The sequence below is a fragment of the Vipera ursinii genome (assembly GCF_947247035.1).
Source record: "Vipera ursinii genome assembly, chromosome: Z".
NCBI lineage: Eukaryota > Metazoa > Chordata > Lepidosauria > Squamata > Viperidae > Vipera > Vipera ursinii.
Genome location: NC_139517.1, coordinates 71690100 through 71713125, shown reverse-complemented (window position 1 = coordinate 71713125; position 23026 = coordinate 71690100). Strand labels below are relative to the sequence as shown.

At 40.4% G+C, this 23026-nt stretch overlaps 1 protein-coding gene across 1 annotated transcript; it reads left to right on the top strand.

Moving 5' to 3' along the window:
• Nucleotides 1–1116: 1116 nt before the first annotated feature.
• On the top strand, nucleotides 1117–22113 carry PPP1R17 (protein phosphatase 1 regulatory subunit 17; the record flags this gene model as incomplete). Its single annotated transcript, XM_083377876.1, has 4 exons — nucleotides 1117–1198; nucleotides 2323–2475; nucleotides 3908–4048; nucleotides 22034–22113. 4 exons carry the CDS (start codon nucleotides 1117–1119, stop codon nucleotides 22111–22113), a joined length of 456 nt encoding a protein of 151 aa, XP_083234002.1.
• Between the last annotated feature and the right edge of the window lie 913 nt (nucleotides 22114–23026).

Genomic DNA, 23026 nt, shown 5'->3' with positions numbered 1-23026 from the left:
GATCATCCAAGATCAGGTAAGTGTTTTTGTGAAATGCCAAATTTGTGAGAGTATGGCCCATAATTGCAGAGCTAATTTGGCTAAGACAAAAGATTGCTTCAGATTTAGGGAGTCATGAAACAATAGCAGGTTGTTAATTATTATATTTATTATTGTATTTTAGTTACAAGGGAAGTAAAGAGGTGCCTCTGGTACTTTTGGCCTCAGATGACAAAATAACTTGGGTATGTATGGGGAGGGAGGCTATTTATTGCTGACTTCAAGCATCAAAAAGCTTTAAGACATTTCTCTCAATTTCCAAAATTGCTTTTCTTTTACAAACAAAAATACTTCCTGGAATCACTGGAATACATAAGGATAAATGTAAGATTAAACTTGGCTATTATGTTAATAAAAACAGGGCAATTTTCAGAAGTATTTCTTCTTTCCTTATAGTAAGCGATGGAATGTTGGCATGAAAAGGTGCTCAAAATGTGATTGGATTATGTATATATGTAAGTGTATGCATGCATGCAAAGGAAAGAGAGAGAGAATGAGATTGAAGAATTAGGATGAATCTACATAATCAGTAATCCATGAAACCAAATGCAATCCACCAGCTTTAGATAGCTATTGGATTCATCTTTTTTTGTTTGCTTTTGTTCTACCAGCCCATGATGGGCTGTATATGAGGCAGCTTGCCAAGAAGCTGGGTGGCCATTAAATGTGACTGGTTGGCAACATTAAATTTATGGAGCCATGTATCACGGCCCATAAACCAATATCAGGGAACATTTTTAAATTCCATAAAATGTTAGGGGCTCCTCAAGATTTCTACCTTTGCTAAAGCATCCCACATGTTATTGAAACACGCTTTGCAATATAATTATTTTTATATTGACAGATTTGTATTGGTTGGGGATTTACAAAATACTACTTTTTAGTTGAATTAAAATGTATTTTTATGTATGTACACAAATATGTATGCATGTAGGGGTGGTGATGGGAAGGCATGAGATGAAATGTTTTTAAACTGGATCAGAAGAACAATGTGGGCATGGGATATGTGTTATCTAACCACCTGCACATCGTGTCTGACCTCGTTTCTGAATTTTTTGCAGAAAACCTTCTTTAGTGATGTCAACTGAATATGTAGAGACATCACATGATAAGTCTGAAGACAGATTGGATGGGCAAGAGACTTGCTGTAACCATTTGGGTCAGTTTTAGGGAGATGATGTCATTATCTGTGGCTTTTTGAGAAAAGGTCTTTGTATTATGAAGTCTGGCCCATTGACACTCTTTCCCTTTAGTGTCCCCCATCCCCACTGTATCCCTTCCCCCTAAGTAGAACAACTGTTTCTCATGAAACTTGATAGACTGCACCTTCTGGTGACACATCAGATGCCATATGGAGGGGTAATAGATAGAGCTCTTTCTTTCTTTCTTTCTTTCTTTCTTTCTTTTTCTTTCTTTCTTTCTTTCTTTCTTTCTTTCTTCCTTCCTTCCTTCCTTCCTTCCTTCCTTCCTTCCTTCCTTCCTTCCTTCCTTCCTTCCATCCTTCACCATTTTAGCCAACATACAACAAAAAGGGAATAAAAAACTGAGATTTTTTTTGTTTAATACAGTCGTATATATATTTTCCCCAAGCAAGCCTTTATTAGATGATTTTATAAGCAATGTGGTTAAAGAGAAATGTAAATTTTACTGTGAATATTTTGGGACTGATGAGATGTTTCTTTCAAAACAAATTGCCTTAGAAAGCTACATTGTCCTTTCTGCTGCTTCAATAAACATATTTAGATTTTCCTAACTTCTCAAAACTCATATTTGCTCATGTTTCAGAATCTCACTTTACCTCAGTTCAATGATCTGAGTTTACACAAATGTTTGCTAAATGTGTCCCAACAAGCCACATGGTGGCAAAAAGATTTCAGTGACCCACAAAAATCAAGATTGCCTTCTTTTGGCCTGTTATTCAAACACATCTGAGACTCATTCCATGTTGCCTTTGGCTTTTGACACTGTGCAGTGATTCATATAATAATTAGTTTGTGAGAGGAAAAATGGTGACATGGTTTTCTTCCAACAAACCAAAATTGCACCTATAAGAAGATTATTTTCCTAGTATTTTTCTTTAGCATTTGGAAGTGTTCTGAATATCTCCTTTCCTCCAGCTTCATTTTCTAAGGAATACTTGGTTGTCACTGTACTGAACTTTTAAAAAGTATTTTCAGGACCTTGTTAACCTAATGCTTAAGTTCCTGATAACCAGATTTGATGTTAATGTGACTGTTTTGATTGTGGCTACTATTCTTTAAAAAAAATCCCAACAACCCACAGATGATCTTTCTGAGCAGCTGCTCAAAAGTTGTGAACTCAAGAGGATACCAAGAAAAGTGAAGACTCATCAAATCTCTCAGAAAAATGATCTGGAACAGAGAAAACCAAAGAGAAAAGACACACCAGCAATAAATACTCCTCCACCAATAGCAGGTTAGCATTGCTGATTATTGCCATTGATACCTGCATGGAATTCAAACTGAATAACACCATATCTTTCACTGGCAATTCCCTAACTTTAATGTATTGCATGTAATATATTGTATGTAATACATGTCAATCATATTATGTGCCATCAAAGTCATCTTTTTTACTAATGACAGAAGCCTGGTTCAAATATTTTCTACAGAGGATTCAGCAGCCATTAGTAAAGGAATGGGACTGACTGTTTCAGTTACATGTTGTATTAAAGTGAAAATGAACACCATCCTTTGTTTAGCCGAGTATCTTAATAAAATAGGCTTCTGGATCATATACTATCTCTGGGAAGACAGAGAATGCAGACATAGAAAACAGAGTACATATTAACATTGTAGAAAGGCTACCTTGGATGCTATAGTAGGGGGTGGGCAGTTGCTATAATAAGTTGTTATGGTATTGTGTACCTTCAGTACCTGTTTTTCCAAACAGTATACTAAGTTCTTATCATACTTCTCTCTCGATCCTTCCAAGCCTTTGGCATTACCTTGCATTTCAATTTTCAGCTTTTATATTTAGACTGCATAATTTACGCAACTGCTAGATGTCCACAAATTTATGCAGAGTTTTCTGTATCTCTTTCTGTGTGATTCTCTCAGATTTTTGAAGTCCAAATATGGTAGCTCTACTTAGCATTGGATTTTAATATTCATTATGAGGATAGAAATTACTATTATCTTGATACAACTCTAAGCTAGTTACAACTGAAATTGTCCTACTGGTTTTTAGAGGCTTGACATTAGGCCAAGATGTTTTCAAAATGAAACCTACAGTTAATATTGATCTCAGATCCCCATTAATAACAACGGCAAAACCTGGGAAATTCCACTGCCAGTTTAGACCTTGCAGGGTATTTAGGTGGAAGTGTGCCCATCTTCTGCTCAATGTTTTTGGAGGAAACTGCTATTTTTTAATTTTAAACACTTTAAATTAAATGCTTTATATGCCACAATTCTTAAGATCCTGATGTAGACGAGTGGATATCATACTGGATATTCAGATAATAAACTTTGCTATATCTGAGAACATGAAAATAGACAAGGAAGCAATGAGGCATATGCATCCCCCTAATTTCAGTGAACATTAACCTTAAAATTATTTAGATTTTAAACATGGTAAAAAGAAAGTTAATTATCTTAGTATCAAAAGATCCTGTTTGTGATTTAAAGCATTAGTAGTTATATCTGGGAATTCTGGAATTCATAATCAAACTCTATCTGAAAAGGTCTAATCTGGAAAAAATATAATAGACTAATTGCATTTCCCAGATCAAAACCAAAATATCTTATTGAGCAGGTTTTGTTTTAACCAAATATGCATGAGTCCATGTATGCATAAAAGATGAAACTACAGTGTCTTATTGCTACTATTTGTTATATTTCTGCAGGTATTCTTTCAGACCATTTATTTATGAGGTATGACCTCTCTGAGAAATCACCAAAAAATAATGTCAAAAAACCAGAGCAAGATCAGAAAAAAACCAGAAGAAAAAATACCCCTGCCATAAACACACCTCCTCTACTTGCAGGTAAAGCAGATCTAAACAAGAAGAGTCAACAGATTTAAAGTAGCACTCTATAACTAAAGGATCTAGATTTGTTTTCTAGATTTGCATAAAGGATCTAGATTTGTTTTTCTGTTTCCTTTTTTTAAGAAGGGCGCTCAAGTCTACAAGTACTTGAAAGTGCTGGTTTCAGAAGCTTCTATAGCAGTCATGTCCAAGCCCGCAGCCTATCGGCCGTCTGCCCTGGACATGGGCTAGTGATGAAGCCACACAAGGTTTATAAGAGCCTCTCTCTGAGGGAGATGGGTGTGAAATGTAAATAAATAAATAAATAATAAAACCTTGTTATTTATATACATTAATTATATTATATATTTTATATGTGGCCCAAAACAATTCCTCTTCACTCAGTGCAACCCAGGTAAGCCAAAACAAAGTTGGACACCCATGTGTTTTATAGCTTCCCGTTAGCCAGGGTTGCTGGAGACTGCAGCAACACATCTCAGCAGGAAAGCTGGACAGTGTTCATCCACTGGCACACACGCTCGAACCTCTTTTTTCCTCCCTTGCTCCATTAATGCACAGCTTTCGATCAGTCTCACCCTGTAATGTACAGTATCATGTAATGTGCCCTATAACATATTAACACAGCTGTTTCATGCTTCACAATCCTTTCTGTATGTGTTCTCCAGCAAGCTCTTCCCTCTCTAGCTAGGAAACAAAGGGGCTGTTCATTGATAGTGTATTAAACTGAAAACTTAATTTTCTTAGGAACACACTTTGTGCTTCAGTGTTGCACAAGGCACAGTAAGTTAACCCACTATTTTAAAAGCCACACTGGGAGAAGAGGAAAGGTTCTGAATACAAGTAACCCTATTTTCATTCAGTTTTTGTGTTACACTGGAGTTGCAAATGTGTTGGCTAAAAGAGAGCACCTGGTGTCATGCTTTCTACCAAAGACATTGCCCTTGTCAGAGACTGAAAAATCCCTCCCCCCTTTTTCCCCTCAACATTTTAGTTCTTAGTTAGAAGAAAGAGAAAAAGAAGAAAGAGGGGAAAAATTCTCAACTACAGGTGACGCTCGATTTATGAGGACAATTGGGTCCAGAATTTCCATTGCTAGAAGGAGGTTGTTAAGTGAGTCATGCCTGCTTTTATGACCATTTGGAAGAGTTGTTAAATGAATCACTGCAGTTGTTGAGTAAATTTATTTATTTATTTATTTATTTTAATTCCATTTATATCCCGCCCTTCTCCGAAGACTCAGGACGGCTTACAAGCTTAGCAGTAGCCTTCATTCTATGTATATGCCTGCTTATTAGGGCTTTCACACACACACCCCAAGCGGCATTATTACAAAGTCAGCTTAATTGCCCCCAACAATCTGGGTCCTCATTTTACCTACCTCGGAAGGATGGAAGGCTGAGTCAACCTTGAGCCTGGTGGGATGCGAACCTGCATTAATTGCAGGCAGCTGGTGTTACTTAAGGAGGCATTAGCCCACTGCTCCATGAAGGCTCTAACAATCACAAGGTTGTTAAGAAATATGGCTTTCTTCATTGACTTTGCTTGTCAGAAACCAGCTATTAATTGTATGATGATCCCAAGATGCTGCAACTCTCATACAGTACATGCTGGTCACCAAGAGCTCTAATTCTGATCACATACAGTAGTTATGGGGATGCTGCAATGGTCATAAATGCAAGGACTGTCATAAGTCACTTTTTCCAGTGCCATTGTAATTTCTAATGGTCACAAATGATTATAAATCGAGTACTATCTGTACGGTACCTGAGTTGGCCCAATTTAACAGATGCATCTACTCCCAGAACTGAAAGAAACTTGTGTAGCTGTCAAAAATGACAGCCTCCATTCCCAGAAAAGAGAGAGACATCAAGCCTAATTCAGCAGATAGACGAATATTCAGATTCAAAATTAGATTTCCCTTTTAAAATTCAATCATTCTTCCACCTGAAAAATGAACTTTAACTCTCACAATTCTTAGCATGACCATTGCTGAGAATTCTGGACTTGAAGTCCGTATATTTAGAACAGGGGTCCCCAATGCCTCTGGTCTATGGACCAATATTGGGCCGCAGCATGCCAACAACTGGTCTACACAAATAAGGAAAGCCCCATCCACAGGATGCAGTCAGCACACAAAACCACACCCCCTCTGGTCAATAAAAAAAACCCTCTCTCCACGGAATGGGTCTCTGGTGCCCAAAAGGATGTGGACTTCTGATTTAAAGGATGCAAAGATTGGGGAAGCTGCCTAAACACTTAAATTCCTTCCATAAGTGTGGATGTATGTGTACAGGGAAGAAGTGACAAATGACAAAATATGCACTGTGGCTTTATGATACAAACTACATTATTTACATATTTGCCTGTGCTGAGATACAAATGTAAAGTTCTTACATTTGATTTGCAAATGAGGTGAACATTTGTTTTAAAAAAAGTCAAATTTAAAAACAGCTAAACACAATTTTCATCCATTATAAACTGATACTTTAAGTGAACATATTTGTAAACAATTTAAGTGCTCACTTAAAATTAGAAAAATGTGTATAACATAGTGTCAAAATAGATTTTCATACATTTACACTGGTATTTTCCCAAATAATTTATACATGTTATATATCTGTCAAAAATGAATTGTATCAAAGTATATTGGGATCCAATGAAAAGGAACAGCTTACTATAATGTTAGACTCATCTGCCTAATATTTCCCATGGAGAGGTATCTACTACCATCACACTAATATTTCTTTGTCCACTTTTGATATGTATGCTGGTGCAAGATTCAGATCCATTGCAAGTAAGTCAGATACCAAATGCTGTAGCTGAATCAGCATTTGCCTTGCAGTATTCTGGTGGTGGTGCAGAGGTGAGAATGCAGTATTGCAGGCTAATTCAGTTCACTGCCAGGAGTTCAATCCTCAGTAGCTAAGGTTGACTCAGCCTTCCATCCCTCCATGGTTGGTAAATGAGGATCCAGACTGTTGGGGCAATATGCTGACTCTATAAACCCTTAGAGAGAGCTATAAACTCTTAGCGAGAGCCACTTTTGGGTGGCTTGCAATTAAAAATTGTTATAATAAAAATCATATTAAACTATAAAATGAAACTTCTTAAAATATTAAAGCAACAAACCCTGGTGCCAAATCAAATTTCTAATATGCAATTATCTAATCTCCTCCTAGTGCTTGGGGGGAAAGCCAAGTGTGCAAAGCCTTAAAGAAGTAGAAGCCTGCTGAACGTCAGGGCTATCAGATAGCAATATTTAGGGAAAGGGATTAGGTGGTTATAAACCCTAGAATGGATAGATGTCCTTACAGAAAGGCAACAGCCTGGCCCTATGTCATATTTTTAAAAGTTTAAGACACAAAATCATCAGCAGTAGCTGTCCTAGAATGATAGATGATGGCACTGATTCTATACGCTGTGAAGAGATGCTGCAAGTTGGTTTAGAAATTAATGTAGAAATTTGATATGAAGAAGAGGATAAGCTATATTTACATTGAACAAATTTTGGTTTGCATCTATTGGTGGGATATTGAATCAAGTTGAGTGATTCATTGATTCAACTTCTGAGTGCTTTGAAATGTTTGAAGACCATTCAAGAATGATGGAAAGAATGCTGGTATTTGAGTTGACTTTGACCTGGCTATAATCACAGCACAACACAAAGTATAGAGCCTTGGTGGAGCAGTGGGCTAATGCCTCCTTAAGCAACACCAGCTGCCTGCAATTAGTTCAGGTTCGCATCCCACCAGGCTCAAGGTTGACTCAGCCTTCCATCCTTCCGAGGTAGGTAAAATGAGGACCCAGATTGTTGGGGGCAATTAAGCTGACTTTGTAATAATGCCGCTTGGGGTGTGTGTGAAAGCCCCAATAAGCAGGCATATACATAGAATGAAGGCTACTGCTAAGCTTGTAAGCCACCCTGAGTCTTCGGAGAAGGGCGGGATATAAATGGAATTAAAATTAAAAAAATATGTATTTACAAGTTCAGCCAGCAATACAAAACTATAGGATTGCAGCACTGTATTAGAGTTGCACTAGTAGTTGAACACTAGAACATTATTTACACTTGGTAATGTTAAGCTAATCCTCATATAAATCAACAGTAGGTATGAACAAGTGAATGATAAAGTGTACTATGATTATATTATTTAATGCCATCAAAATATCCTTCACATAGCTATTGTTGCAAATAAAAATCAAAATATCTTTTCAGTAATTCATCTTTATTATTTATTTTCAATCTGGCTTTCATGTGGAATTGTTAGAACAATGATTAGATTTTTATTCCACCTTTTTATATATAACTCAAGGTGATGAAACTATCTAATCACCCTGCCTCCTATTTTCCCCAACAACTCTGTGAAGAGCTCTTGGGCTGGGAGAGATTGACTGACCCAAGGTATCCAACCAGCTTTTCACCCCTGAGGCAGGACTCAAACTCCTGCTTTCTAGACCAAGCACTTAGCACTACATCAAACTGCCAAATGGATTCATTTAATAACTCTCTTCTTTTTTTATTATAGCTCAGTGTATGTTTCTTACTTTTTTTCTCTGAAACAGCCGCCAAGATTGTAGGAAAAGATAATATCCCAGAGTGCAAACTAACAGCAGTTTATTTCATGTATCACTTAATTAATAGTCCCAGTGATGTAACTTTCTGCCAAATGCTTTTCCTCACAAGAAGCTTTAAAAAATAAGCTGTTTTTAAACTATTCCCATTTAAGATGAAGCTTTCAATGTGTGTGTGTGTGTGTGTTTCTGAAATAAAGTTTCTTCAAGAAAGAGAGTGAACTATGTATGAAAAAAGCAAAGGAGGCAAAATTCTAAAACCGTTCTATGTTTAGTAATGAAAATAGTAACAGAAAGATTGGAAATGCAACAGTTTCCAGTTTATCTGAGAACTAATTGCGGCATAAAAAGCTCTGGGTGTCTTGGAATTAAGTAGTCTTCAAGACCACTTTCTTAGTACAAGACCTGAAATATTATGTAGACGGGAAGTATGAAAAATAAAGCTATTAGTCATTCAATCTTTTCAGCAGTTTTCTATGCCTAGATTGTTACAAACAGACTTTATTTCAGATGGGTGTATGTAAATTTATTGGATTTTTTTTTTGTGTGAGAGAAAATGTTCTGGATGTATATAGGCAGAGGGAATCAATTAAGTTTATAAATACTATTCATTTCACTAGCAATTATTTTTTTATCAATTTTTAATTCAAACAATATTAATTTTTAAAAAATATCATTCTGACTCTGCTCTTTAACTGGCCAGGAAGATAAGTTGGGTTGAGTTGGTTTATAGCTGATTTTTATTTATCTTTATTTGCACCAATGAGTAATTCCTAATTATGCCTGAGGGGCATATTTTGTTCAAATAGGCAATAGTATTAACACTGAGGATTCTTAGATATCTTTGTGTAATTAGACCCTATTTTCTTACTGGGAGATATAGAGATAGTGATGACCAGCAGTACAGTGCACACAATTCATTAGACTAAATAGTCCATGAAGTTCTTGCTGTAGATATTAATGGAACATATTCACCCCCGGGTTAGTATCCTAGGACTGTTATTATTCTACAGTGGTGAAATTGTTGTGTCCGGTGCGGTGAGAGATCATGCGGAGACAGGTTGTGTTTTATCCGTTTATTTCTGGTACACGTGGCCGAACTGGCCTTACCTGCCCGGTGGCCAATATATATATTCCTGGAGCTCCTGATGCTAGCCAACCCGCTAGCTCTAATCTCCCGCGCTTGCCCTGGTCACCCAACCCGATGTCCAGGAATTCCCGCCGGACGGGTTAGCCAATCAGGTGGCTGGATAGGTGTGTACCTAACACCCCTTTCCCCCCAATTGAGTCTGCTCTCTACCTAGTGGCCCATGCTTAACTGCTTCACCCCCTTATATAATCCTTTAGGTATGCCGGGGGCCTGTGTGCCCTGGCAGGATATCTCCCTGGTGGACTATCTGGTCCCAGGCCCCTCCCCTGGACTGGCCTCATTGGTACAGGCTGTTCCCTCATCTGTTGGTGCCCCGCTGGCTGTGGGGATCCGGTGGGTTCTCTTTGCACTGTGTCTGTGGATGGCTCTGATGACCCAGGTTCGGTTGTGGCGTCCCTGGGTCCCCCTGTCTCTGTTGGTTTGGCCACAGCCCTTGTGTTGGGTTGCGGTGGGGTGTCTGGGAGAGTGAGTGGTTCAATGTGTGTGTTATTTGGTGGCTGCTGGGTCTGTTTTTGTGTGGTATTCTCTGGGGCCCTTTTCCTGAGTTGGTCGATGTGTCTCCTGACCCTTCCCCCTCTATAATGTACGATAGCGGGCCCAGCTTGTCCACCACCACTCCCTGTGTCCACCCCTTGGCCGTAGTTCCTGGCCCATACTAAGTCCCCAATGTTCAATGTCCTGGCCGTGCAGTCCTGTTCTGTATCCACCGTTGCCCTGTCTGGGTGGAGCCTATCTAATTTGATCGTGAGTCTCCTGCCCCACCTCATTTCTGCTGGGCTTTTTCCGGTTGCTGTGCACGGTGTAGTGTGTTGTGCCAGCAAGAACTGTACCAGTCTTTGGGGCCAATCACCAACAATGATCTGGCGTAGTGCGTCTTTGGTGGTCCTCACGTTCCTCTCTGCCAATCCGTTGCTGGAGGGGTGGAAGGGAGCCGATGTTGCGTGCCTAATCCAATTGGCCTTGAGGAAGTCCTGAAATTCATTAGATGTGAATTGAGGGCCATTGTCAGATACAATCACGTCAAGTTTTTTTTTTATTCCATTTATATCCCACCCTTCTCTGAAAACTCAGGGCGGCTTACAAGCTTAGCAGTAACTCATGAGTGGCAAAGAGTCCCCTCAGAACCTGTATTGTCTTGGTTGACGTCGTGTTTTTGACAGGTACCACCTCTAACTACCGGGAATAGCTATCGACCACAATCAAGAATGTTTGACCCTGGAATGGCCCTGCGTAGTCAATGTGTATGCGGGACCAGGGGTTGTGTGTTGCCTCCCACCTGTGGACTGTTGCATGAGCCTGTTCGGGTCTGGACCTCTGGCATTGGTAGCACCCTGCTACTCTCTCCTCGATGGCCTTGTCCAGCCCTGGCCACCATAGGTGGCTTCTGGCCAGGGCTTTCATGCACACTATCCCCTGGTGTCCTTCATGTAGTTCACTGATGACTCTCTCCCTTAATTTTTCTGGCACTATCACCCTGTTTCCCCATAATAGGCAGCCTAAGTGTGATGATATCTCGTCCCTTCTCCTTATATAAGCCTGGAATTGTGGTTCCAGGTTCCCCCATTTCCACCCCCCTAGGACCCAGGTCACCACTCTGCTTAGCACTGGGTCTTTGCCGGTGGCGATGGTGATGTCCTTAGCTGTCAAGGGGTAATCTGGGAGTTCTTCTATTGTTAGGATTTGTCCCGCAGGGGCTGGGTCTGTGTCAGTGTCTGGGAGGGGTAATCTACTTAATACATCCGCATGACCCATTTCTTTTCCTGGTCTGTATTGGATGGAGAATGTGTAGGCTGATAGGAATATTGACCATCTCAACATCCTTGGTGACATTATTTGTGGGGGTCTGTCTATCCGTGGTGAACAGGCCTAGCAGGGGTTTGTGGTCAGTAAATATTGTGAAATTCTTCCCGTATAAATAATCGTGGAATTTCTTTACTCCTGCCATGATTGCTAATGCCTCTTTGTCTATTTGTGCGTAGTTTCGCTGTGCCTTGGTCAGGGTTCTGGAATAATATGCTATGGGTCTTTGTTCCCCGTTACTGTCCCAGTGGCTGATCACTGCTCCCACCCCATATGGCAATGCATTGCATGCTAAACAAATTGGTTTGCCCTCGATGAAGTGGGTGACTGTGGGCCTCCTGGATAGTATGTCCTTTAATGTTTGAAAGCTTTTTTTGAGTTGTTCTAGCCACTGCCATGTGGTTTTTTTTGTCTAATAGCCTGTGCAGTTGGTTCAGCTATGGCGGCTTTGTGTGGTAGGAACGCATGGTAGAAATTTATGAGACCCAAGAATGCTTGTAACTCCACCTTATTTTTGGGTTCTGGGGCTGCTTTGATGGCCTTTATTTTTTCTTCTGTTGGGTGTATGCCCTGGGCATCAATCCTGTATCCCAAAAATTCAGTGGATGCTACTCCAATGGAGCACTTCCCTTTTTTTAACTTGAGTCCTGGAGCTCTAAATCTCTCCAATACCCTTTCCAATCTTTCAGCTAAAACTCCCTCATTTTCCCCTGCTATCAATACGTCGTCAAAATAGGGACACACCCCAGGTATACCTTTTAAGGTCCTCTCCATCACTTCTTGGAAAATACCTGGGGCTGTTGCTATGCCGAATTGCAGTCTGTTGACTCGGAATGCCCCCTTGTGGGTGACTATCATTTGAGCATCTGCTGCCTCCCTGGTGACTGTTAGTTGCAAATACGCCTGCGCTAAATCGAGTTTAGCAAAGATGGCGCCGTTCTGGATGGTCGCGAGGACCTACTTCACCGTCGGGACTGGGTAAGCATGCTGATTTAAAGCTTGGTTTAATGTGGCTTTATAATCGGCGCAAATCCTCACGTCCCTGTTGGGTTTTAGAGGGGTGACGATAGGCGTTTCCCAGGGGCCCCCTTTTACCGGTTCTAGCACTCCCTGGCCTACTAGTTTGTCTAGTTCGGTTTCTATTTTTTGTTTGAGTGCGAAGGGCACCCTCCTAGCCTTAATTCTTATGGGAGGTACTGTGGGGTCTAGTTTTAAACTGATAGGCGGCCCCTTGTATTTGCCCAGTGTGTCATCGAAGACGTCTGCGTAGTTATCACAGATGGACTGTAAGGTTAATTCCCCCGACCCAGATACCTAGTGGCCTGAACCAGTTGAGGCCGATTAGACTGGTTCTCCGACCCTTGGTGACTAATAGTTCGAGCGGCCCCCTAAAACTCTTAAAGCTGACTTCAAGGGTGGCTATTCCCCGCACTTTTATGGGTGTCTTTTGGAAGTCTGCCAGCTGGATGTGTGTATGTTTGATGGGGACCCGGCGGCCACTTCTAGTCTCGATGCGCGCCAGTGTTTCTCTTGAGATTATGGACACCGCAGCCCCGGAATCCACCTCCATTCTGCAGGGGATGCCCTGCAAACAGACCTCAATTTATAGTTTGGGGCTAAGCACTTGATTGACGGCCTCAACCGTCCCCCGGTTAGGGGTTTGTGCCTGTGGCCTGTGGGTCTCTTTGCCACTATCACCGGGGGTTACCTTACCTGTGGCCCAGGCGTCGATGTCATGGAGGTTTTCTCGCGGTTTGCTTCTGCAGATGCTCTGGATGTGGCCGGTTTTGCCGCAATTCCTGCATTTTGCGTTTTGGAATCGGCAGCCTGCGCGGGGGTGATTTCCCCCACAGCTTCCGCATTTGGGTTCAGAGTCCCTGTGCCTGTTCTGGCCTTCCCTTGGTGGTCTTGTTTGTTGGGATGATGGTGGTCTTCTGGTTCGGTCGGTGTCGTCCGCACGGGATGTTCTCACTGTGCCCTTTCCGAATCGCCGGGCAACCTCGTTGATGTCCGTCTCCCATGGGTAGTCCTCCACCCCACCGTCCACAAGGCACTCTTGGTGGATGGATCCAGCCGTGCCGTTGCTGTTGTGGGGGGGGGTCGCGTTGGCCAGTGGCTTCGTACGTCAGCAGTTCATCGAGGACTTCTTGTAAGTTCCTTGTGGGTTTGGCTATTATTCTGTTTTGTAGTTGTTCATCGCGTAGGCCTAGGACCACTCTGTCCCTGATGCGCACCTCTAGGTTATCGTACTTACAACGGAGTGCGGCTTCCCTCACTGCGGCCACGAACTCCGTTATTGATTCCCCCGGTTTCTGGTTTCGCCTTTCGAAAATCCTCCTCCAGAAGAGTTCAGATCGTTTGGGGGTGAAATGTTCTCGCAGCTTCCCCAAGAGGTCGGCATACGAGACGCTGGCAACTGTCACTGGCTGGCATAATCCCACGGCGACCCGGTAAACCGGCGTTCCGCTGATCGTCAGCAATGCGGCGGCCTTCTTCCGATCCTCCGTGATGCCATTTACCAGCATGTATCCCTCGACTTGGCCTATGTACTCTTCCCAATCTTTCGGGTGCCTGGGGTCGAATTCTCTTATTGAGCCGACTTGTGCCATTCTCGCTTGTCCGATCGCGGGGCTGGTGCTGCTGATGGCTCTTTGAATTTCCTGCTCTGTGCGCTGCCTGTTCTCGCATCTTTTCTTCTCTGCTGTTCCACCGATCCCACCTTCATCGCCACTGTTGTGTCCGGTGTGGTGAGAGATCACACGGAGACAGGTTGTGTTTTATCCGTTTATTTCTGGTAGACGTGGCCGAACTGGCCTTACCTGCCTGGTGGCCAATATATATATTCCCGGAGCTCCTGACACTAGCCAACCCGCTAGCTCTAATCTCCCGCACTTGCCCTGGTCACCCAACCCAGTGTCCAGGAATTCCTGCTGGACGGGTTAGCCAATCAGGTGGCAGGACAGGTGTGTACCTAACAGAAATGGTCAGGTGCTATAGGCTATACTAAATGCAGTCTTTTATAATCTCTGGTTTAAGATGTGTCCTCTGATCCACACAGATAATGAAAAGGTCAAAGGAAAGAGGACAAGAGGGTCTGAAACATACCTTTTCCAAAAGGCAACTGGACTGTTTTTTCCTTGGGGAAGAAGAACAATACATTTTGTTTCTCATCCAAGAAATTTCATCAGTTGTGATTGGGGAGGAGGGTATCTGAGGGAGGGATGGTTGGATTGTATTTCTTTGCAGTCATCTGGTCTGTTAGCACTCTCTGTGAGGGTCTTGAGGCCCCTTGGGGGGTTATCCTTACCCTCAGAGTGCAGTTGGTTGTGGAATCTTCTTGGCACTTCTACAAGAGCTGCATTGTAGACTGGAGATAGGTGGTGTCTTATCCCTCCCCCTCTGTTGAGAGAGGGCTGCTCTATATCAACATAAACGATTTTTTACAGCTCTTTTAAACCAATGATCCTCTCTATCCAAAATGTGGACTTTGCTGTCTTCAAAAGAATGACCTTTGTCTTTCAAATGCAGATGGACAGCTGAATGTTGGCCTGATAGGTTTGATCTCCTATATTGGCTATATGCTTATGAAGTGGTTATTTTATTTCACTTATGATCTGCACGTGTCTCACTGCATTGTGTTGCATATATCACATTGCCCAGTTTTTTGCTTCTGCCTTAATGTATTCTTGGGTTCAAGAAAACACTAAGTGTACATTTATCTTGTGCTGGTTGAAAATTTTCCTGAGCTTTTCAGATATTCCTGCAATGTATGGAATGAAAATGTTACTATGTTCTTAAGAGCGGTTCTCTAGTTCTCAATCAGATGTTAATATTTAATGGGAAAGGAATTTTGACCCATTCTGTTAAAATGGAGGATTTTTTTAAGTATGAAGCAAGAGAAAGAATCGAAATCTTGCAGGATTTTGGTGGTATCATTGTCTTCCGTATGGTCATTGAAGATTTCTAATTCCAAATCCTTGGACTGAGCAGTCCTGCCTTTAGGCTAGGGTTGGCTTGCTAGGGTATATATAAAACTAAGTAATCATTTGTTGGATCAAGGAATTAGATTCATATTGCTAGTTTAAAGGCTAAAGGTTGACATACTTCAAATGCAACTTATATTAGGCAGCAACAATAATACAGGTTGTACTCAAGTTCTGAGTTCTCACATCTCCCCTAGTAACCCAACAAATTAAGTTTAAGAGACTGACTTTTTCAGCTGAATTCTGCTGAAAAGACTGAAAAAATGAAGATTAGTAATAAAAAGGAGTGTGTGTGAGAGAAAGAGAGAGTGAACTACAACTAGTACTTGGGCATTTTCTAGGTGAAGAATAATTCACTTTATAGATCTGCACCTTCCTTATATTCTAATGAAGACCTTCCATTTTACATGTTTGGGTAAATTAGTGTTAGTGCCAAACAATAGCTTACTAATTGCCAAGCATTAACTATGGGTGTGACTAGATAATAATGTGATTGCTAGTTGTGTAAATTATTTTGAAACGCTGTTAGTTGTAGATGTTACTGTATCTCTTTGGTTTTCAGTCTGTGTGAGAAGAAGAGAGAAGATACATATATTCCTTTAATTATGTCCCGTGATAACAACCAGGATTAGAATCTCTCAGCTATTAAATATATCTCCTGTCAAGCACTTTCTAGTCTTGAATAACATACATTCATTCATGTTTCAGTTTTAATCCAATACTTTCATTTAGGCACCCTTGAAGGGTACTAGCAATCTGACAATCTTCCCCCTTGGTTTGAATGCTGAAGTAAACAAATTCCACTCTGGGTGGAACAGCTTTTTTTCTGTTTGAGAAAATATCGCAGAATCAACACATCTTTGGCAAGTTAAAAACCCACTGGCAGGAAATATTTAGAAGTTGATTTATTAACATACCAAAGTAGTTTGGCCTTAGACTGATGTCCCTCAACCAGCTTATATATAACTAACAGAGAAAATCAGTGAAGCCTTTGTTTAATTTTTATTTTTTTATTTTATTTTAATTCCATTTATATCCCGCCCTTCTCCGAAGACTCAGGGCGGCTTACAAGCTTAGCAGTAGCCTTCATTCTATGTATATGCCTGCTTATTAGGGCTTTCACACACACCCCAAGCGGCATTATTACAAAGTCAGCTTAATTGCCCCCAACAATCTGGGTCCTCATTTTACCTACCTCGGAAGGATGGAAGGCTGAGTCAACCTTGAGCCTGGTGGGATGCGAACCTGCACTAATTGCAGGCAGCTGGTGTTACTTAAGGAGGCATTAATCATTATAGTATAGTGATACCTCTAAATATCTTTATCATGCTGTTCATTCAGTAGCACTTGTTAATACAATGTGGCAAGTCACATTGCACCTGAAGAATATTCAGATTTACATAACATGTTATCCAAAATGGCTTGGTGCTTCTATGTTCATTATGTGCGCTCACACAGGGAGGGTCTCCTCAGGGTGCCGCTGGTAAAAGACCGCCAGCGGATAACACCCAGGGGGAGGGCCTTCTCTGTGGGTGTGCCTGCCCTCTGGAACCAGCTGCCCATGGAGCTTAGGACTGCCCCCGACCTTCATTCATTCCGCCGGGACCTGAAGACCTGGCTCTTTGAGCTCTCCGGCCCAGGCTGAGAATTTTTAACTGGGGTTTTTATTTTAAGGGATAATTTAATCCTTTTAAATTGTTTTTTAACTTTTGTATTTTGTATTGCTGATTTTAAATACCCTGTAAACCGCCCTGAGTCCTTCGGGAAAGGGCAGTATATAAATATAATAAAATTAAAATTAAATTAAAATTCATGTTGTGTGAAACAGCTTTCCTGTTAGATTTTTATCTATTATTATTTTAATAAAAAACAATTACAAATGCCATTACATCTTGATAGGCCTTCTAGATGTAAAATGCATTTAAGACATTTATGCAATTGATTTTTTTTTATTGAAAAGTTTTATCATACATTTTATTTTTAACAATCCCCCCTACCCCTCCCCTATCCCTCCCTCCTTTCCCCTCCCCCCTCCCCCCCCGACTTCCCAGAGCTAAGTACAAGGTATAAAAAACAAAAAAAAAGAATCATAAACAACCATATGCTAACAACCGTAAATTCTAAAATCTATCACTCTCTAGCTCATATAGGATAACTACAAACACTATTAATATAAAATATATAAAATAAGAAAAAAGAAAAAGAGAAAAGAAGGGAAGACTTATTCAAATACTACATAAACTTTTTAGTCCCATATTTGTTCTGGATATACTCAATCCATTTGTCCCATATTTATTCTGGATATACTCAAACCATTCCTCTTAACAGTTTAATAGCCTCCTTAAACTTCACATCCTCTGGATTCAAAATCAAAGCCTTTTCTTTTTCCTTTATTTCATTCTCCAATTCTTTCCTCCTAGCTTCCACAGCACATCTAAATTTATTATTCATATATATCAACACCCCTCTCATATAGGCCTTGCTAGCATCCCAAACCATGTCCATAGAGGTGCCCTTATTCATAATAATTTAAAAAAAAAACCTTTATCCACTGTTTACATTCATCCTTAAAAAAAAAGTCATTAGTCAACAAAATAAAATCGATCCTGAAAAAAGAATTGATATCTATCAGAAAAAAGAAAGTATAATCCTTTTCTTGCAAATGTCTTTCACGCCAAATATCTCACAGTTCCAAGTCATCCTTCATTTCAAAAAAGGATTTAGGCAGTCTAACATGACTTGGGACACGCTTAAAAGCTCCAGCCTTGTCCATCTGTACATCCAAAACACCATTCCAATCCCTCATAAAAATAAAAAAAATTTTAATCCAACTGGGCAAACTTCGTATAAAGTAAACTAAAAAAGTCAGCTTGTTGTTGATCATTAATATTGAAAAACTTTCTTCCTCTTCTGTGATGAATTCAGTCCATTAACGTTCCAAGTTAAAAATTTAATTGCCATACATATCATCCCAAAGCTCTTGGAGCACTGCTTAAATAGGACTATCTTTTTTAGGCCGTACTCCTCCCACTGCTTGGCTGTAAGTACATTTTTCTTTTATTTTTCTTTGATCGTTTTAAAGCAGCACGCGTCTCCCTCTGCTCTCCAGAATCATCCAAAGAGGTTATGGCTTGATCTCCTCCAGCACCATTCTCCTCTGTCTGTCCATCTTCAGCCTCTTGATGTTCTCCTTCTCCAGATCCCTTTGCAGCTTCCAGAAGTGATAGAGGGGTTGCTTTTAAAACATTATTGTAAAAATCACGCGCCTGCATCACAGTGGCCAAACGGTGCCTTTTACCTTCATACATCACCATCAACCCAACTGGAATCTCCCATCTGAACCTTATATCTCGTTGCTTGAGCTCTTGCACTAAAAATGTAAAATCCTTCCTTCTCCTTAAAATCTTTGGAGGAATTTCTTTTAGAACCAAAACTTCTTGATCAGCAATCACAACTTTAGTACCATAGGCAGCTTGAATAACTTCATCTCTAATTTCACTCTTTACAAAATAAACCACCACATCTCTAGGTAACTTTCTCTGTCTAGCAATCCATGAATTCACACGAAACACTTTATCCATGCCTCCCTTTATTTCAGATGCTGGCTGATTCAATACTACTTCCAGAGCCTCAGAAATCAACTGCTTTAGGTCTTCCTTAATATTCTCTTTTAAACCTCTGATTCTAACAGCATATTGCATCTGGAAATATTGAGCAAGACTCAGTTCTGTATCCATTTTTTCTCTTAAATCTTCATTCTCCAGTACTTTTGCTTCTAATATGGCATTCTTTTGAGTCAAATCTTCCACTTTTTCCTCCAAATCTTCCACACATTCAGCCACTCTATACACTGAAGACAAAATGTCTACCTTCATCACTCTGAACTTCTCTTCCATCCTCTCTTCTATTCTCTCCTCCAATTTCTCCAACTTCTCCTCCATCTTTGCAAATTTATCACCCATTGTTTCCAGAATTACCTGGGCATATTTTTCAAGAGCATCTTGTAGATCCTTCGGTGTCAATACATCAGGAAGAAGCAACGCTTGTAATGATGACTGTTGCATCGGAGTAGTTCCAGCACTCCTGAGAGCTTTTGGGGAAGGTTTAGCCGCCATCTTTACTTTCACTTACTACGCACTTTCACTTTTAAATTTATAAAATCCATTAAGCTAGAAAGCAGCCATAAAAGTCCTCTTCACCTTTTCCTCCTGTACTGCTCTGCCTGCTCCTTTTATTCCATGGTCTTTCCTTCTGGCAGGGGTGGTTGCAAACGCCTGGCTCCGCTCCAGAAATCACGGAGCAGAGACGCTGACCAGCTGGGAGCAACCCAGGCTACGGGGGAGTTCAATCCTTCAGCCGCCCAAGCTTTAAGCTCAGGCGGCCCCGGAGAACTCAACCCCTACCTGGGGGCTCACCCCCTCCTCTTCTCCCGAGGAGGGGGCTTCAAATCCACCCGAACAGCTGATCGGCGCTGTTTCGGGTGGAAATAACACAGCTGAGCCGCGGGCAGCCCGCAAGGGCTGTCTCCGGCGCCGCGCTGCCACCGGAAGTCAATTGATTTTCATTTCATGTCCAGACAATATTTATAGGATTGCATAGATACTGTCCTTAAAAATGTCTAGCAGTTTATAAAGACAGGCTTGTTACATGTGCTATCCTTTTTTGGGATATGATTTTAAAAATGTTGGATATAGCCAACTATGAAGAAAGAAAAATGGCTTGGAGGAAGTTTTCTAGGCTTGGAACAGACTTTGTAGTAGTAGGATTTCAATAAACAACTGAATTAAAAACCTAACTTTTAGAGAGGAAGTCCATAAGTGGGAAGAGCTGCTTAAAACTGAATACTGCCCACATGGAAAATGAGCTACGTTTGCAAGTCTCTAAAACAGGGCTTTTCAAACTTTTCACCCATTTTACCACTTTTAGGATATGACAACATCCGAGTACTACCAGTTGCCTAGCAAGGTGTCAAAAACTTGATGACCAAAAAAAAAAAGTTCCAGCTGGAGCCTGGTGAGACTCGAACTCCTGGCATTTGGCAGAATTAGCCTATAATACTGCATTCTAACCACTGTGTCACCATGGCATTAACTATCACACAGTATGGCTGTCACTATACATATTTTTTTATCTTTCACACATATCTTTTTCACAAAATGTAAAAGCAACACTAAATTGATTGTGTTTTTCATCAATAATACCATAAACCATTTACTAATAAAATACTCATTTTTATTCCTTTGTTTATGAAGAAAGAGGAAAGGAGAGTGCAGAGTAGGCTATACCAAGGACTTTTTTGCACTTCTTACCTGTGCTTCTCTGTCATTTATCCTCCTCCAAAAGTCCAGCAGTGAATGAATGGCAGCTTCAACCAGGCTGAGTATCAATTTCAGCACTGCTCCCTTTCAGATGTCTATGCAGACTAAAGAATGAAGTGCTTGGAACCTATATTGGTAGAATGGAAAGCACCACTTGCAGTGTTGAATCTCATTTGTGGACACATACATCCACACTTTTAGTTATTTAACTAAATAATTAAACCCATCCCTTTCACAATTTAGAAACAAAATATTGAGGAAAAATCCATATTCATCTTTTGATTTTTCCTCTTCTCCCATTAGCCACCCAATTAAAAGCCATATTTTATTGTTGCTAGGAATATATAAACCTAAGATCCAGGAATGATTTGGTTTTAAAAATGTACAACAACTTATTTGGAATTTGAACCTATGGCTTTAATTTGAGCCCTGGTAGTGATAGAAAGTGGAACGTGGTGGCTCAGTGGGTTAGGACGCTGAGCTTGTTGATCAGAAGGTCAGCAGTTTGGCGGGTCGAATCCTGAGTTCTTCATAACAGAGTGAGCGCCTGTTACTCGTTCCAGCTTCTGCCAACCTAGCAGTTCGAAAGCACGTAAAAATGCAAGTAGAAAAATAGGGACCACTACGGTGGGAAGGTAACAGTGTTCCGTGTGCCTTTGGTGTCTAGTCATGCCGGCCACATGACCATGGAGACGTCCTTGGACAAGTGCTGGCTCTTCAGCTTTGAAACAGAGATGAGCACCGGCCCCTAGAGTTGGAAACGACTAGCACGCATGTGCGGGGGAACCTTTACCTTTTTAGTGATAGAAACCATTTGACCCTATGGAAATCACCCTCAGAAAGTTCCTGTTAAACACAGGAGGGTACAAGGAGCTTCACAATACAGGCAAATATGCTTTGTTCTTGTGGAGAACCTTTCCCCATGTAAAATGATAGCAAGAAGAGTGGTGTCAATGTGAGGCAAACACCAAATATATTTCCTCCGTTGTTGTATCCAATCAGAAACAGATGCTGTCTTGAAGCTTTTGTGTTTAGTGATTTTGCTTTTTAAAATTCAAATCATGATTCTCTTCTGACCAGTATAGACAAGCTAAGTCTCTCATATTTCATGTTGCAAATAGCAGTTTTCTTAATAATTTGATTTGTTTCTTTGTTGAAGGTATTAAGCTACTTAAAGAAGATGAAGAAACTGTAATTGCTGAAGATGAAGAAAAGGAGGCAGAAATATCACCATTTTAGGTTCCAGCCACATTGTCATAGTTTTGTAAATAACTCACTACAAAGTCTTTATAAAAATGAATAAACTCCATGCAGCATTTTATAAATATTGCTGCTGAGTCATAGTTTATTAAATATGGATGTGGCTCATGTTTTTTCTATAGTATTATGTCTTTTCCATCAAAACAAACTTCAGTGTGTTGTTAATATTTAAGGTAATCAAAAAGCAAAATCCACTAGACAACCACAAATTTCTTGTAAGCACTAGAAAACTGACTAAAATAGATTAGCATTGTACTCAGTCTCTCCCTCTCATTCCTTTTTATAAACACTCATGGATTTATTTTGCCATATTTCAGAATTGTTTTGTAACAGAGTAAAAGTGACCTTCTTTATTATTATTTTACTTCAGAACATTTTTTCTGATACACAATAACCATTGTTTCAGTATTTGTTTGCAAAGTTTTTCTTCTCCCTTTTCTTATTTGATCCTGCTCCTTAAAGGGTACTCTTGATCATTCAAGAGTACTTAGTGCCTCTATCTACAAATTATACAATTGCAGGAACAATAGTTTCCTCATAGTCTCCCAAAAATCATGATTGGTAGAATTGAATTCCAATATCCATCACATGTGTTGGTAGATACACATGGCCCGCATGCACACATTCCCAACCTACATATGAGATATTCTCCATACCAATATTCAACCCAATTAGCTTTTTACATTTTTGTAACATAATTTATTTTCACTGATAAGAAAAATCAGAAATCAAAAGATTATGCACAAGGTAACCATAGCTAAGGTACTTTTTATTTTACTCACAGAATCTGCATTGTTTACAATATTCTATTCCAGCCTTTACCTTCTACTGGACTAAAATGTGGATCACTTTCTGTCAACAGTTATATTTTGTATATTATTCACATAAGAGC